This window comes from Oryzias latipes, chromosome 5 (genome assembly GCF_053564925.1).
Source record: "Oryzias latipes strain Hd-rR chromosome 5, Olatipes_Hd-rR_3.1".
NCBI lineage: Eukaryota > Metazoa > Chordata > Actinopteri > Beloniformes > Adrianichthyidae > Oryzias > Oryzias latipes.
The window spans coordinates 8,682,566-8,700,757 of NC_136241.1; the positions used below are offsets into that span (position 1 = coordinate 8,682,566).

An 18,192-nucleotide genomic window follows, 5' to 3' on the forward strand; every position below is an offset into this window, starting at 1 on the left:
AAAGTAAGTAAAGTAAAGTTTCCCCTACATGACTGAAAATCATCAAATCACTTTTGGACACAACGGGTGAAAAAAAACCATAAGTCTATGTGTTTAAACTTCGATCTACAAGACATGTGACCATTGTTTTCCACCATGTACTTTATAGCTAGCAAAGACGTTAATAGAGGACATTTGTGACTAAGTTTTAAGGAAAACTTTTAAAGGATTTAAAGGGATAGGACAACCACAATGTCTTTCAATTTTTAAATACCGTAAACATCCATGTTTTAGGAGTAGCAGAAAATTTCCCAGACTCCAAGACGTGCAAATTTGATTCCATTCTGAGAAGGAATGGCTGCTGGCAGTTCCACATGGCACTCTTCTTCGAGTAGTGGCCTATATGGAATAAAATCCTCTTAAAAGTGGTTTTCCGAATATTTAGGTACAAAGGGCAGTAACAGAGTGGGCAGGAGGAAGGGAGAGGCAAAAAAAGAACTGCAGTGTGCAGCTCAGCTTTTGCAGTTTCCTCTAAAACAAAGCAGGGATGGAGGAGGGATAGTTGGTGGTGGTGGTGTGTGTGTGTGTGTGTGTGGGGGGGGTATTTTTAGGGTGCAGAACTTCAGCGACAGAACAGAAGAGAACTAACGTACGTCGAAAACAGTCAAATAACCACAAAGGATCCCTTTTAAGGTGAGATTTGACCAAATTGTGCACAGGGATAGAGTTATTCATTTATTTTCATTCAGTTTTATTATTCAAAGTATGCAAGTGTATGTGAAGTTTTTAACAGTGTCAATTTGCCTCTTTTTCAGCTTTGGCAAAAAAGAGGCAAGTGGCTGCGTAAAAAGGCACTTTCACGCAGGATGGAGGACCTTTTACTTGAGCTGGAAAGTTGGTCTCATAATGTTTCAGCCAGAAATTCCAGTTGCAGGAACGAAAGTGGTGCAGAAAACAGCACAGTGAACCCTTTAAAGCGGAATGAAGAAGCAGCCAAAGTGGAGGTGACCGTCCTGGTCCTGGTGTTGTTTCTCGCTCTCATGGGCAACCTGTGCGTCCTGTTGGCCATCCACACCACCAAGCACAGTCACTCCCGGATGTATTACTTCATGAAACACCTGAGCATTGCAGACCTTGTGGTTGCAGTCTTTCAAGTTTTACCGCAGCTCATCTGGGACATCACCTTCCGCTTTTACGGACCTGACATTCTGTGCAGGCTGGTCAAGTATCTCCAGGTCGTGGGTATGTTTGCTTCCACCTACATGCTGGTGCTGATGTCCGTCGATAGGTGTTTGGCTATCTGCCTGCCATTCCGCTTCGTCAACAAGAGGAAAGACCGCATCTGCGTGATCGCCTCTTGGATGCTCAGTCTTGTTTTCAGCGCCCCGCAAGCCTACATCTTTTCTCTAAAGGAGGTCGGGAACGGGGTTTACGACTGCTGGGGGGACTTCGTGCATCCTTGGGGTGCCAAAGCGTACATCACGTGGATGAGTCTGAGCATCTACATTCTACCAGTGGCAATTCTAGGGATCTGTTATGGCCTTATATGCTTTAAAATCTGGGAGAACATCAACATGAAAACAAGGAGAGATCGCTTTGTAGCTGTCACATCCAAAGGAACTCATCCACTGTCGCGTGTGAGCAGCGTGAGGCTTATCTCCAAGGCCAAAATCCGCACAGTGAAGATGACATTTGTGGTGGTTATTGCTTACATTGTGTGCTGGACTCCCTTTTTCTTCGTCCAGATGTGGTCTGCGTGGGATCCTGCTGCACCAAGAGAAGGTAAAGGCACTTTCCTGGAGCCTCCCACGGACTGTAAAATGCTTAGAGCTGAACGTTGTCACAAAGATCACAGCGTCAGACGTTCAGTGGTCTTAAACTACAGACACAGGCACACTTCATTTTGGTATTTTTCAAATGATGAAACATTAATCTTAGAGGAGGAAGAGTAAAGCTTTAACTTGAGACCTTTCCAAAGTGAATACAGATTTACAGTAGGTTCATTTACAGACATTATCTGCTGAAAGCTGCCAGAGCAGCAGGGAGTCTAACAGAGAGAGCTCACCCCACTGGTTGTTCAGATATTAAGTCACAGTTGCTTTGCTTTCTCCTTCCTGGTTAGCAGATAAGCAGATCTGTTTTTTTCATATCAAATCGGAAACTTCTGAGGTCAATTTGGTGTAAAAATTACTTGCCTATCGTCACTACTCATACTAACTATAACTATATTAGGAAGTTACTCAGTGAGGGATCTTATCAAATCAAGTCCTTTATTACAATTTTCATTTTTCTTTTTAAAAAGACATTAACAAAAGTGAGGCCTGGTTTTTGGAATCTGATTTTTGAAAATGATGTGACTCATCACTAAAAAAGCTCACTGTTTACCTGAAATGATTGAAAAATATCAGTCCTTAATGAAGAATTTATCAAATTTGTTTTGTCAAAATCCTTTTTCTATTTTGTCTTTAACAAAAAGTGTTTTTTTTTTTTTTTTTTGCCATTTAAGAAGTTTAAAGTCTCCCTGGTCACTGGATCACGTTTAAGCTGATTCAGTGACCAACAAAGTTGGAAGCTAGTCAGCTCTTCATTTCATCCTATGATAAATATTACCTGACACAACTCACACATTTAAATGAAATAAAATAAAAGTTATTTAAATAAAAGTTCATTTCACAATGTTACAGAAAAAATTAAGATAGGTTATTTACATTTTACGTTTAATTCAATACATTTTAAATATCAGTAACACCCTGTATATTTATTGGTTTATTTCAAAAGATTTTCTTCAAGCATTTGTTAGTTTTGGTGTCTTTTCATTTGTGTCCTTTGTATATTTAATGCTCTCAGTGGAGATCATTGCAGTTCAGCAATTTTTTTTAACTCAGTTAATTAATAAAGTGCCAATAATCTAAATAGTTGTTCTAGAAAACTTTAAAAAATAAAAAAACAAAACAGTAAACTACATTTGATCAACTAAAATGGTAAAATCCCAGTATGTTCAGATAATTCTAATAAAACTATCATCTTTATTAGTGCTGCCCCCTGTCAAAAGCTTTGCCCCCCCCCACTTGCCCCATAATTTTTGAATAAATATGATCATAATTATTGACAAGAATTAAGAATAAATCAATACATAAATAATAAAACAGCTTGAAATACATACCCCCCCCCCATTAATACTGAGTGGATTTATAAGTGACCAACAGATTAAAGGGGTTTGGGTGAAGTCCCTGTGCTGAGCAAACACAAGTCAAGGGGAAAAAACTGAAGCAGAACCAGACTCAGGCAGGACGACAGTTTGCTGTAACAGGACGTTAGAGACGGACAAAAATGAAGAAGGTAGGAACATTTGTACTCTGACAAAACAAGCAGGTTAGCAATACATGACAGAAAGCAGATGACCAAACCCAAAAACCCAAAGACTTCTGGAAAAAGGAAAGACATGACAGCGTGTTGGGAAACAGGATCTACGGTACTCATTACATCTCCAACAGGAAGCAGACACGCAGGCTTAATTGGGGTTTCATGTCAAACTGTTGAAAAGCATCAGAATGTTGTCCAGAAGACCCAAAATGTACAATTAGTCTCATTTTTCAGATTTATTTAGGCCTTTTATCAATTTTCTGAATACATAATGTTTTTCCTAAATTCAGGGCTCCTATGGGAAGCTAAAGCCTCAGAAATTATTCCCAAAATCAGAACAAATATGTAAATGAAGACTCTCATTCATCCAGGTAGATTCCATCATAGTAGTAGGTGTATCCTTTGTGCTATCTTAGATGACCCCACCCTTACATTGACGTGTTATCCCAACCATGACAAAGGTGGATAAAGGTGGAAAGATTTCATGTAATCCATGGACACCAGTGAGGATCACAAATCATTGAAGAAAAAAGGTTCAGAGCACTAGTGGGTCTAGATGACCCAACTCCCAATGTTAAAGTGCCTAGGATAGCACAAGGGTTAAAGTTGAAGACGTTTCACCTCATATCCAAGAATTGAAAACGCCTATTGGATAAGAGGTGAAACGTCTTCAATTTATAAACTAAGTCCAGATGACAACCTTTAAACCTACTACTGATGGAATCTACCTGGATGAATGAGAGTCTATATAGACATACCCAGAAATTATTCTATAAAATAGTTCCCCTTAGTTATCTGCCAAGCCTTTTTTTCTCCTTGTAATGGTTTTTGCTGCTGAAACAGGCTGAAATCTCGAACATTTCTGCAGCTCCCAGTCAACTACTCGTCAATGAATAGTTGATTTTGATATAACTCTTTTCTTATTTAAAATCAAAAGAAAAAACCAAACCAAAGTTTCATTCAAGAAAATAATCTGATTTGGGAATTATGATTACTTTGCAAAATCTTTATTGTTGCACAAATCCACCGTTGTCCAAAAATGTTAATCAAAGAAGTGAAACTTCTCAGAAAAGATAGAGAGAATTACTGAAAAAATCTGGACATGAACACAAGAGGAACAGAGAATGCATTTAGTAACCATCAGGCAGGAAGTAAAAAGAAAGTGATCCTTCACAGCTGTAGTTAGATTATGCGCATTATTGGAATATCAATTACTCTGTCACTTTCTCAAGATATTAATCCTGCTAAGGTTGTTAAGATTCTGATATGTATAACTAAACTGTACATAAACCTTTCATGGCTGTTTATAAAAACATTACATTTCAAATGGAACATTCAACATAAAAGTTTCTGTTCATAATAAAGCTTGAAAGTGAAGATAACGGAGGTTAAAATCCCAGTGTGCATGTGTTTTTTGTCTAAGTTCTGAAAGTATGCTCTCCAGGTTGCTTTGGGGGCGGAGTGATCAGATGGTCGAGGGCTTTTAGTCAAAGTGAGGAGGAAATAAATCTTCACATCATTATCACTCTTTGTAGGATTTAGTGATCAGCAAGTGAACTTTCTTTCACAGTTCATATTCTAGCCCTGATATGATCAAATATTTAGTGAGAATCATTAAATGTAAGGGATCAGTCTCAAGTACTGGGGCACCTAATCTCAGGTTTGGACTGAACAGTAGACACACTGTGTGTTTTCCCAATTTAGATAAGCAATTTTTAAAAGACTGAGGCTGAAAAGTTCTAAGTTTATCATTTGTTTCCCACAGAAATCCAGGCAAACTGTTTACACAGGTATGTTTTCCTTTTTATTAAAAGAACTAGACCACCTATAGGCATGATATCACACAAACAAATGTTTGTTTGTGTTTGGTGAAGGCTAAAAATATCTTACATCTTACAAACGGATATTACAATGTTTGAGATGTTGTAATTGAAGCCACGCAATTAAAATATCAGACTAACCAATCGATTAAAATGAACAGCCTACAGTGCCAAACTTTTAAATCAGACTGTGGGTAATCACTTATTACTGGGATGGATAAAAATCTGCTGCTTCACAGACTTTTTAGGGCTCAACAAATGGTACCAATTTTCTGGCAAAAACAGTTTCAAGTGTTTTTTTTTTCTTCCAACCTGGTCTGGGTCGGAGTCTGTTTCATCTTTAAACCAAATTTCCAGTAATTTAGGAAAGTGTTGTAAAGGGCAAGCTTTATCTCTGAACTGGTAATTCATCCGAACCATTAGATGAAAGATAAAAGTGAAAAGGAAGGTATTAACGTTTTTTTCCACTGTGTTTGAGGAAAGTACCTGGGCTGTCTGGATTAGGAATAAAGGAACACACACCAAAGACTCAGCAAGAGTTAGCATGTGCTCTTTCGCCCCATCGAAAATCTTTACCTATTAAGTGAAGTCAAGCTGCACATCTGGTTTGACAAGATCTTTTGGAATCGGACCATCTTTGGTCTGAATTCACTCGTAACCCCTAAAAGACAATCTAGTGCTCTGGATTTTGTGCAATTCGGACACCAGACTCACTGCTTTATTGTAAACGGCAAATATGATGTCACCCATTTGCTGAAGCAAAAACCTTATAAATAAAAACATTTTATGAAGATTGTGAGTATCTTCTGTTTCACTTGCCAACTGAATGAGTAGTTTATAAAGTATAGTGAGTATGGTGTTTCTTTTCACAGGACTAACAGATTTGTTTTAGTAGTTAGGGAGTAAAGTAGGGAACTCAGATGTGGATGTTACTTATTATCATATTTGCCTATTCAAAATCAGTCGGTTTGCAGGAAAGGTCTAAAGTCTTCATCTATATCTAACCCCCCCAACAGTTCCTGAGTGTAGGTACAACTCCAGCTTTCCACTCTGAGTGGATGGTTTTACACATTTCAAAATTTCAAGGGGAAAAAAGTGCTTGAATATTTTATTCTTGACTATAGTAGACATGTAAGGTCGCTGGTATCCTGTGGGCTTTGTGCTAATAAACATAGTTGGCTTTTCCTTTGGTAAAGAATCTTAAGGAAATTGCACACTGCAATAACGCTCTGTACTTTATGTGAAAGTGTGTTTTGAAAAATGTTGTGGATCACCAGCATCCGTTTTGAACACTTGATGTTTATATGACACAGAAAAAAAACGTGTATGCTGGCTTTCGTTTTTCATCTGGATTTATCTTCAGTAGGAGGAAATAAATGTTTAGTTTCTTAGATGCTTTGTACGTTTGACCCTAACATGACAGATATTTGTCTCTGTCTCTCGTCCCAGACATGGCCTTCATCATTGCGATGCTGCTGGCCAGTCTCAACAGCTGCTGTAACCCATGGATCTACATGTTTTTTGCTGGCCACCTCTTCCATGACCTGATTCAGTGCTTCTTCAGCTGCTGTAGACAGTACCTGACAGACTCTTCCTGTGGCTGTGATGAACAGCCCAGGGACAAGAGCAGCTCCTCCAGCGACGTCATCAAGAATGCCAGAGAAGCCTCACACACACATCCAGCTTAGAAGGCAGGAAGTCTCTTTCAACCTTTTTCGAGCCAAGGTACACTTTTTCCTTGACTAAAATCCCACGGCACATCAGCCGCCAAAGATAAGAAAAAAGAGAAACTCTATTGTCTGTATTGATGTTCAGTCTCTCCATGATCTCACGTGCAATTTTTTGTGATAATTGAGGCAAAAAAAAAAATTGAAGTTGCAGCTGTTTTTCTAAAAGTCGCGATGGTTTTCAAATATCAATAATAATAATGATAATTTTCTTCCAGTTTATTAAAATGCAATTTCATGTAAACCTCACAAAAATCAAATAATTGACTTTCTTTATAAACCCTAATTTATCTTTTACATTGTTTTTATGTTTGGCAAGAGCAAATTTTGAACAAATATATAATCACAGCATGCTTGATAAATTTTTGACAAAAAAGACCAACATTATATTCATGTTTATAAGTTTAATTGTAGCTACAAAAAAGTGAACATGCTGAAGTTTTATTTGCTTTTCTTTGTCTAAATCAAAATTTTACTTTAACAAAATTGTTAAATAATTAATAATGTTAATAATTTACATTACCGGTATTTTAAAAAAAGCAGTTCTTTCTTTTATAGAGATTACTATGGCCAAAAACTCTGGAATCTCTGACTTTAATTCCTTTGTTGTCCAAGAAAAACCTTGAAGGAGAAATAAACTTTTACCCTGCTTTAATCAAGAAGCTTTGCAGACTGTTGGAGCAGATGTTTGCATCTGTTGTGCTTCATGACAGTTAACAGCAGCGCAGTAAGAGACACCGCCACAGTAACCCTATGAATCATGGGAGATATAGTGACAAACAGTGGTGCTGATGACGGACAGACTCATGTCGGTTCTGCACAGACGTGTGTGATAGAAAACAGTTTCAGCCTTTGTCTCCTGCATGTAATGCAAGTCTGAGACGGCAGCTCCATGAATAAAACGTACCTGCTCCTGCCTTCAAGTCAAAAAACAAAGTCATAGTCATGATTTGGGAATGAGGGAACATGTTTACCTGTTAAATGCCCCAAAAACAGACCTTTTGACAAATTTGACAAAGAAAACATTTGCATCAACAATGTCATTTTTCAAAATGCAAACAGTTTTCTATGTTCAAAGGATTTCAAATATGTTTTTAACTTTTGTAATTATTATTTTTTTATTTGTGCTGCATAAACGTCTCCATTGATCTTCTTTTATTTATAGATGTTAATGTCTACTCCTCAAGACTGTTTGTATGGAAACAAACTTCACCAAACAAAAAGTTTAGACTGCATGACTGTCTTGCAGAAAAAAAACAACTTTTTTTGCCATTTGTCCCATATTCACACAGTGCTTTTATTGAATGTTGCCTTTTTTTTATTTTACTTTGCATGGATAAAAAAAACTTAAAAATCCTCCACATTTAGTGTTTAACAATTAAAAAGCAAATCAAAATTAAATATAGATGTGTGTCACTGAATTGTTTCCAGTAATAAAGTCACAACAGTACATTTTTCTCTTGTTTGTTCTTGTCATGACTCCTGGTCTTGTCTGCATGTTTTGTGTAATGTGTGTGTGTGCTTGAGTTTTCGCTCCTTGCAAAATTTTGCCCCCCCCCCTGCAGAGCTAATTGGTGAAGCCACTCTCCACCAATCGCCTGGCTGGGAGTAATGTTTGAAAGCTCCCAGGAATCTCTGCTTCAGGTGTGGCTGAATTCCTGAGAGGAGTTTGTCCTTCAGCCTGCCCTTTGCCTGTGAAAGCCTCTGGTTTCCCTCTCCTTGGTTTTATTCTGGCTTTAACCTTTTGTTAAATTGAACCTTGTGGTCTTTGTTTGTATTTTGAGTAGTTATTGTGTTTTAGAGAATGCATTTCTGTTAATAGTTTTCTTGCTGTAAAGCCTGAGACTTTAGCTAGGGGTTCTGATTAGCTGGTTTCAGGCCATTCCAAACACAGTTTTTTTTCCTCTTAGAGTTGAGCCAGAGCCCCCTTTGAATTGGCGCCCTGGGGGACCGCCCGTGCTGCCCGTACAGACCGCTACTGAATAGGACCCAAAGTTTGAGTTGCTATGTGCGCGCCTGATAAAATTGTTTGCCATTTATTTAATTTTACTATATTTGATCATATTTTGAAAGATTTTGACCCTTAAAAATAAAAAGAATGCTGGACTGTGTTGACAGTACAAAAATGTTGATAAAAATAAAATTGTAGAATTCTTTTCAGGGGTGGCTACTGGCACTTAATAATAATCTTAACATTGATAAAAGCCCGTTTAGAAGATCATATCGCTCTATGTCGGAGCTTTGTTTGTTTATAACGGAACTCATAACTTCTTCTACGGTTGTACTGTACTTTGTCCAGACCTATCACTATCTTACACGTCATCAGGCCAACATGCAGCCAATCAAATCATCATTAGTCGCAGGCCCCCGAACACTCATTGCAGGCCGAACAGTTTGGTACCTACACCGGTGTGCACCAGCCTTCAATTTGGCAGGTGAACACCATTTAGCCGCATGCTGGATGAAGCAAATGTATTTTTCTCCACCTAAAACTCAACCTAAAAAGCATTTCTGACACTTGAAGAATAAACTGACCGTTTATACTCAAGACATATTCTGAACAAATTAATAATTACCTTACAGGAGAAAGAAAGAAAACAAGACGATCTGTTTTATCTTCGAGAGCATTTACTCGATAAGTCACATGCGCCCCCTTCTGGTCGTTCTAGGCATAAATAACTGATCACTGAATAGTAAGAAAAGCATGAAGAAAAGCATTAATAGACAAATGGAAGGATTTACCCGTGATGTTAAAAGAAAATTTAGTCTAGTATGTCTCACATTAGCAAATCCTAAAAAAAAGTCTTAAGGTATCAATGTTAAACGTTTTAAGGCGTTCGCTATGACAAATTGTATTCATGTATGCTTTATTTGTTTACTTTAATTTGAAGTAAAAATGGTTGATTATGAATCTTTATTGATTAATACTCCCACATAATGAACTGTCTTATCATGACAAAAAAAATTGAAGCAGTTTTAATACATATAAAAGTTAGAAAATCTCACCCAAACATTTATTTTTACTTCTTACAAATCAAATAAAGATGTTTTGCCAAGCAAATTGTTACTTCCTGAACTTCAACATTACTCTCTCAAAATAAAGAGAAAAAAAGAGTGGGATTACGAGGGCCTACAGATACTGTTCTGATTTATTTTAACGACATCCTGGAAAAATGTTTTTTTTCTTTTGTTTAAATATGCAAGAGTAAACAATCAACACTCTCATATGAAATTTAAAACCGTTCACAACTTCATAGAAAATCTATTGTGGACGCCTTCTTGACTGCGAGTCTCACTCCTCGGCCAGGTGGATGCTGAAGCCTCCACAACATCTCTTTGCAGTTCTGGAGAAAGGAAGGACAAACACTCCCAGAACGACATTCCACAGGCTCTGCAGCCATCGAGTGCCGATGAGGACGTACTCAACACAGGGACCAACCATCCTGTCACAGAGGGAACCGCAAGAATTAGGAAGAAGAAAAAAGACAAGTTAGATATGAATTGAGAGCCATCAGGGATCTGTGTATCAGTGACTGTGTATTACCAGGAAGCTAAAAATATAATATATCGGGCGGCAGTGGCTCAGGCGGTTGAGCGGGTTGTCCAATGATCAAAGGGTCGGCGGTTCAATCCCCGCTCCCCCCAGCCAACTGTCGTTGTGTCCTTGGGCAAGACACTTCACCCTCCTTGCCTCCAGTGTGGCTCCACTGGTGTGAATGTGTTCAAATGTCCTGGTGATGGTCAGAGGGGCCATAGGCGCGAACTGGCAGCCACACCTCTGTCAGTCTGCCCCAGGGCAGCTGTGGCTACAACAGTAGCTTACCATCACCAAGTATGAATGAGGAGTGAATGAATAATGGACACATTGTGAGCGTCTGGAAAAGCATAGATAAATCTAATCCATTATTATTATTATAAAGAACAGATTCTAACTTACAAGACTGAAGTGCAGCCTTTTTTGTTAGGTCCTGTGTGTCTGCTGTTTTTACTTGAAAAACCCTCAAAATAACTTTTTTTCAGGAAAAAAGAATTAGAATTACGTTTAGTTTAGGAAAGGGGTAAAAACCATAGTATCAATGGGTTGCCATGGTTTCACCTGGTGTCAGTGTTACAACAACTTTCCACCATTATCAGCTAGGTCAGAGTTGTTTTGTGTTTCTAGTTTTCTATGCCTGCTATTTTTTTTTTGTTTTTGCTGGTCAGCTCTAAAAAGCGATGAATTTTCTGACAAACCCTTGCCCCCTTGTTTCATGTATCTTCAAGCTTTGGTCACATCTTATTAGTTCAATGTAGCCTTAGATGCCATCCCTGGTATACCTCCTTCTGAGGCTGGCACAATCATGTAAGAGTTGTTGACTTTGTCTGCAGTTTTTCCACCCCCCTTTTCTTAAGCCACTTAAGAAATTGCTTCCAAATGTTCGTTCTACATGACATCTTACTGCCAGATTTTTATCACAGATATGAAGCTGTTTTTAAAAGAAAAAGGTTTGATCATATCTGAAACCTCTCTCATCCATCTTTGTTCTATGCTGACAAATGACCAACGCCTGTCCTGCAGTATCAAGAACTAAAAAACCTCACCTGACATCAGACTGAAGTAACTGGTGTCTGGCTTTCTGTTTCAACTCCAACATGCTTAGCCGAACTCTTCTACAAAGATAAGCTTCTACAGGCAGAACACAGAAACCTCTGGGTTTCTAAGTTCAGGGTTCTGTTTGCAGTTTGATCTCCTGGTCAGTCTTCCCACAGTCAAACTTGAGTTAAGGTCTTATCTCAAGCTCCACCATATCTTTCACATGGTCCAGTCAAAGTCAGTGAAATCCAACCCATTGTTACCCTTGTGCTATCTTAGGCACTTTAACATTGGGAGTTGGGTCATCTAGACCCGCTAGACAGTGCGCTGAACCTTTTTTCTTCAATGATTTGTGATCTTCACTGGTGTCCATGGATTACATGAAATCTTTCCACCTTTATCCACCTTTGTCATGGTTGGGATAACACGTCAATGTAAGGGTGGGGTCATCTAAGATAGCACAAGGGTGAAGCTGTTCTTAGATGATGTGAGAATCACAAACTCACTTCCATTCATGCTCACATAATTATTTATGAGTAAACACCAAGGACGATGCTAAAAGAACAAAAATCCTCCTGTGTGGATACATATCTATACTTACCAGACGTGGAAGCAGCTGAAGATGGCGAAGAGCACTCCAGACAAAACAGACATTGGAATGGCCAAAACCACCGTAAGGATTCTGTATAGCCAAACCCTTGACACCTCAAACAGGGCATTGCTCCAGATCCAGACTCTGTCTCCACTGCGCACTGACACTGGCTCAGCTATCACATCTTCAAATGTTACCTGGAAATAAGTCAATATTAACATGTGGCTTAGAATTCAGTGGCAGAATTTGCCAAATAATGCCTCAGTTCTTTTTTTCCATTATAGATTAACCCTTGTGCTATCCTATGACCCCACCCTTACTTTGACGTGTTCTTCCTACCATGACAAAGGTGGATAAAGGTGGAAAGATTTCATGTAATCCATGGACACTAGTGAAGATCACAAATCATTGAAGAAAAAAGGTTCAGAGCACTGTCTAGTGGGTCTAGATGACCCAACTCCCAATGTTAAAGTGCCTAGGATAGCCCAAGGGTTACAAAAGCTCCAACTGTTAAACTGGGCATAACTCAGTCACCTTGAGACAGTCGTTGATTCCTCGGGGGTCTCTGGTTTTAATCAAAGGTTTGGTATCGCTGATTTCCACTAGCGTGGATGTGTGAATGTTTTCCTCTTCTTCCACAGAGGGCTGGGCCTTCCACAGCGTCTGAGTTTCCTCCTCTTTTTCGAGCTCTGGAGATTCATTGGAGTCGCTTAAATCAATCTCCACTTCCTCTGAATCCTCCTCTGCCATCTCGCTATCCATTTGAGCCTTTGCAGAAATCCTACTTTTGATAGAGCAAGCTAGAAGACTTTTTTCTCCAGCAGATTGGACAAAGCCTACTCTCTGGACCCCACCAGCTGGCAGTCCACTGCAGTTATATTGGGAACACCACAGTGCCCTGACTGGCATTTGGAGATTTAAGTGGAGATCATTTTCCTATGCTGTGAGGGGTGGAGGGTGGGTGAGTGGGAGTTTAAAAATACTGTATGCATGCTTTGTACACTATCACACTATACTGGGTCTGGGAATTAATCACAGAGACAAACACACATGCCACACATAATCAATATCACATTTTGACTTATTTCTTTCTTAAACTTTTTAAATTTGGCCTTTTTCCTTCTTTTTTTTTTTTAGAAAAAATTGATCTTTATAAGACTGAAAGGCAATACTGCCCTCGTCTGGAAAAGAACAAATAAAGGAATGTTGAGAAAAATATAAAATGAAGTGCAAACAGGATTTAGCTTAGGAGGAAAATAACAGAACAATTTGCAACTTCCTTTTTCAATGAAGCAGGTATCTTATCTCTCTGAAGAACGTTCTGTTTCTAACAGCCAACTATTTGAAGCTGAGTTTTACAACATGTTTAAGTGAAAACACATGAAGCACATCACACAGCACTTTCCTTTACATGTCATTTTAATTGTTTGAAATTGGTAAAATATAAATAATTATTAACATGAGGACAGTGTTAAAGGCTTTTTTTCTGTAGTGATGTAATAATGCTTTATTATATTTAATATGCAGAGATTTGTAATTGTCAGATGTTGCATTGCTACTTTCTCATCTCTGGCACTTCGGCTAAAAATCTTTACCCTGCATGAAGCACAGTGATAGATAGACATATTGGCTAAGAAATGTGTTCACAGAGTGCATCAAAGTTTAAAGTTCAAACTGCTAGGATTTAAATGGAAATGCAATTTTGAGCTTAATTTTCTTTATGTATGTTCCCTATATCATAAAAATGCCACAAGAACATGTTAAACACCAAAAACACAATTTATTTGTCTGTGTGAAGTGACAGTGGAGGACCTGTAGAACATGGACTTGCTAATCATGTCCTAGAATTATGCACCAAAGTCACTTTATTAAGCCTCATGGTTTACTTTAAATCTGTCTTTATTATGAAATTGTGTAATTAAATAACTGATATATAGTACAAATATGCAATTAAAGTACACATTTTTTTTTTTCTTTTTAGAGGATAGGTTTTTTTTCTTTTGCAATTCTATTTTAGCAGTAAAGTCACTTTGGTGCATAATTCCAGGCTTTAAACACTATATTCTTGTTCTACAGGTTACCACTATCACCTTACATAGACCTGTGTACTTTTACTTTATAGTTTTCTAGAAAATAGTACTTCAACTTTGCATTTTTGACCAAAAATACTGCATAAGTCAACTTTGAATTGGAATAAAGTGACTTTGGTGAATAATTCCAGGCCTTGAATACTGTATCTTTGTTCTACAGGTCACCCACTATCACCTCTTATAGCCCTGTGTACTGTATAGTTCTCCAAATAATAGTACTTAAACTTTGCATTTTTGACTGAACGTACTGTAAATTGCTAACACTCAAAGTGACTTTGGTGCATAATTCTTGGCCTTGAACACTATATCCTTGTTCTACAGGTCACCCACTATCACCTCTCATGGACTGGAATTATGCACCAAAGTCACCATATCTCTAAAATACCGGAAGAGGAAATTAGTTCCACTGTAAACAAGCCGAGCTGCCACATACATATACGTATGTAGCAGCTCGTTAATATACGAGAGGATCTTCTAAACGTGCTTTTATTACTGTTATGGTTATTATGAAGCGCCTGTTCGCTCATCATTTTATTTTTAATCCGTGTGGTCAGTGCTTTTTTTTGTGGAAGAACGGAGCCGGAAGAAGGGTTAGGAGAAGGCTAACACACATGCGCTAACAACATTTAGCCTTGATGAAAACAAAATCAATGCGGGAAATGCTGCAATCTGCATCTTGGCTGCATGTAAATATGTGGGAATAACAGCAGCCTTTATTTTGTCGGGACACGACTGGAAACACAAATCCATGTGATTGTTTGAACGGTTTCTAAGGACTGAGCGGCATTTCTGCTTTGAAAAGCTGACACACCGACTTTGGGGTGGGCTGAGCTCTGCTCGGAGACACAGTTCTACTGGGAGACATGGTTCTCCTGTGTCTGGCAGCTCACCCAGAGACAAAACACCCCCCGCCCCCCTGCCCGCAAACACAAAGCTACAAGTCCGGCTGCTGTGCTCTCACACACGGTCCTCTGGCGCAGAGCAGCCGGTCGGTCCTGTTTGCGCTCCAAAGCCTTCTCTGGAGCATCATCTATGCATGACGTTAAACCAGAGCAGTAGTGACACACGGAATCGGAATGAACCGTCTACATAAACAACGATCAGATCAACAATCGGTATAACCCACCTATCTCGATCGGAAAGATATTTGGATCCGAACGAGTCTGATCGGGGCAGAGTATTCCGAACTGCGTGTTTTCATGACGCATTTTTCTTCTGATCAGGCGTTCTTTCCGATTACTTTTGTCCATGTAAACACAGCTAATGAGTATTACATGAAGTTGGGAGGCAAAGTAAGGCAGCCAGCAAACCAGAAACCGTCCAATAATCATTACAAGGTTGAGAGCAACTTCACCGCTGCCAAAAGGTCGGTCACACACCATCCTACGTGGAGCATTAGGAGTTGTTATGATGGTAATCTGGCTGTATACGGAGTCAGAGCGATGCTTCATTTGGCTGCTCATCCATCAGGGCAAAGGTCCACGCAGCTGTTCAAAGGCCACCCAAACACAGTGAACAGCTTTCCTGAGATGAGGGGCTTTTTCACAACCACCACCTGAACAGCTCTGCTGCCCAAGAAGCCCAGAAGAAGATTTAGACTTTAGAGCAGCCTTGAAAAATATTCCCATGAGGTCCTTTAAGCATATGTGCGGGTTGTAAAGGCTGCCCAGCTGCCTGCTGGGAGCTAGGGGTATCGCTGCCCAAACAGATGTTGTTGGTAATCAGTGAAAGGCTTGTCTACAATGCAAATTCAGTGAGAGTGACTTCCACAGTTATGTTTTTCTCTTTTTTCTAAATTTTTTTTCTCTTTCTGTCACACGTGTTTCCATCTCCGGATCAAAATAGCCCAGAATTCAATGCAAGTTAAAAGTTATCTTTTTTTTGTTGCTTCTTCTATTTTTTCTACTTATTTTCCTCACAATTCTGTGTCTCAAATGTCTTGTGTCTTATACCCTCATGGTTGGGTGTACTGAGCATAACCTGAACTCTTACGTCGTTAAAATAATTCCTCCAAATACTTCTGAGTATGTCCAAAGGCATGGTTAAGGCTTCTCTCCTAAACTCTGAGAAAAATATGAGTACTAAAAAAGGAGCAGAAAATCCAACTCGTGTTTCTTCCAGCTGCAAAAATGTTCTTCTGTGTTCCAAAGAGAAAATAAAAGAACAAGCATCCTCTTCAGAGCCTTCATAGTAAAGCACAAACACAGGTTTAAACCCAGGGAGGGATATTTCCAAAGTTAGCAGTGATGAGCTGTGATTCACAATGACAGCTCAGCCGGCTCCAGACTGGCGGGAGGAGCCTGTAGCTGGTGACTCCTCCAACCCCATCTTCATGAACACATCATGAGCACACAAAGCTGCTTCCATCCTCTGACTTTAACCATTAACCAACCGGCTTCATCGTAAACTTTGCATTTTTTGTGCTCAACTTCACAGCCTCATGGAAGCACATCAATGCTCCATAAAGAGTGGCAGAGGAAAAAGGCTCAACACTGACATCTCCAGGCAGAAGAAAATATGACAGTTTCCTTTTCTTTCTTTTTTGCATTTTTCACTACAATATAAAGGACTAAACAAATGTTAATTTGCAAGATGATTATTACAGCTCTGGTTAAAAATTGTTGAAAACTTATTTTCTCAATTATAGCAATTTATTTGTTCATTAAAATGTAGTTCTTACAAGTCAGGTGTGACAAAAAATAAGGTTGTTTCTACCAGTTTCATATATTAAAACTTTTCATTCCATGCCATTCCTTTATACCAAAGGTCTGTGACCTATAACACCCATTTGGGTCAACTACTTATTGGCCAAAATCCAGCGAGAACAGCAAATTCCCACTTCGCCTTTTAGAAAAAAACACTTCATTTATGTCTTTGTGACCATTAAGCCACTATTTTATAAAAAATAGCTTTTAAATATTTATATTATTTGAATTATAACAGTGTTATACTTTCTTTGGATAACATGTTTAATTTATTTTCCTGTGACAGCAGCACAAGTTCCTTTCAAAACAAAATACACACTGTGTCAAAAAAGATCCTCCTGATGCAGCAGATTCACTTTAATTAAAAATGCAATAAAGCCAAGTCAAATATGGAATTTCCCACCATTTCCATCACATTAATTCATTTTTTAATTATCATATATAAAGATGAAATCATTGGTATGGAATCCAATAAAGATTTTAAAAAATCTATATTTAAGAACTTTACCTCTTATGGGGTGCCATTTGTAAAGTTACAAATTCAAATATAAACAGCAATAATTTTGGTGTTTTAGCCTGTTTTATAAATGTTGCCTTTTTTTTCATTCATTCATTTTCCTCTGTTTATTCCCTTTCAGGGTCACGGGGCTTCCAGAGCCTATCTTGGCCACTTGTAGGCGAAGGCAGGGGACACCCTGGACAGGTCAGCAGTCTGTCGCAGGGTAGAGTGTCCACAATCACACAACCATGCACTCTCACATTCACACCTAGGGACAATTTAGATTAACCAATTATCCTATGAAGCGTGTTTTTGGATGGTGGGAGGAACATGCACGGGGAGACCATGCAAACTCCACATAGAAAGTTCCCCCATTGATGTTCTGGTTCAGGTCCCCCCAGCCGGGACTTGAACCGGGGGCCTTCCGGAGGCAAGAGCGCTAACCACTGCACCACCGTGCAGCCTTAAATGTTACCTTTACTAACTAAATGTTTGAAAACTAAACATCTAGCTTGCCAACTAAATATTTAGATGGTAAATGTAACATTTATAAATACATGAATTAAAAGGTGAAAACATGCATTTGAAAAATAAAACCTGTTTTTTCTTCTCCTAAAACAGGCTAAATAACCAAAAATATTGCTGTTAATATTTGACTGTGTCACTTTACAAACGACACCCCATAACCCAGGGGTGGAGTAGGACAACTTTTCAGCCCAGGAGTGTAATAGACAAGACCGACCCAACAGAAATACTTCACAGTATGATTATTTAACCCTTGTGCTGTCCTAGGCACTTTAACATTGGGAGTTGGGTCATCTAGACCCACTAGACAGTGCTCTGA

At 38.8% G+C, this 18,192-nt stretch overlaps 2 protein-coding genes across 2 annotated transcripts; one reads left to right on the top strand and one right to left on the bottom strand.

Moving 5' to 3' along the window:
- The first annotated feature begins 610 nt into the window (after nucleotides 1-610).
- itr1 (isotocin receptor-like) lies at nucleotides 611-7,020 on the top strand. The gene is given in 3 exon segments (NM_001278870.1): nucleotides 611-672; nucleotides 795-1,761; nucleotides 6,612-7,020. Coding segments are annotated over 2 exon segments (1,155 nt in total). The 5' UTR covers nucleotides 611-672; nucleotides 795-845; the 3' UTR covers nucleotides 6,851-7,020.
- Nucleotides 7,021-9,739: 2,719 nt separating this feature from the next.
- cav4a (caveolin 4a) lies at nucleotides 9,740-12,954 on the bottom strand. Its single transcript, XM_004068605.5, has 3 exons — nucleotides 12,589-12,954; nucleotides 12,064-12,251; nucleotides 9,740-10,332 (listed from the first exon to the last, which is right to left on the bottom strand). Exons 1-3 carry the CDS (start codon nucleotides 12,814-12,816, stop codon nucleotides 10,182-10,184), a joined length of 567 nt encoding a protein of 188 aa, XP_004068653.2. The 5' UTR covers nucleotides 12,817-12,954; the 3' UTR covers nucleotides 9,740-10,181.
- Nucleotides 12,955-18,192: the final 5,238 nt, after the last annotated feature.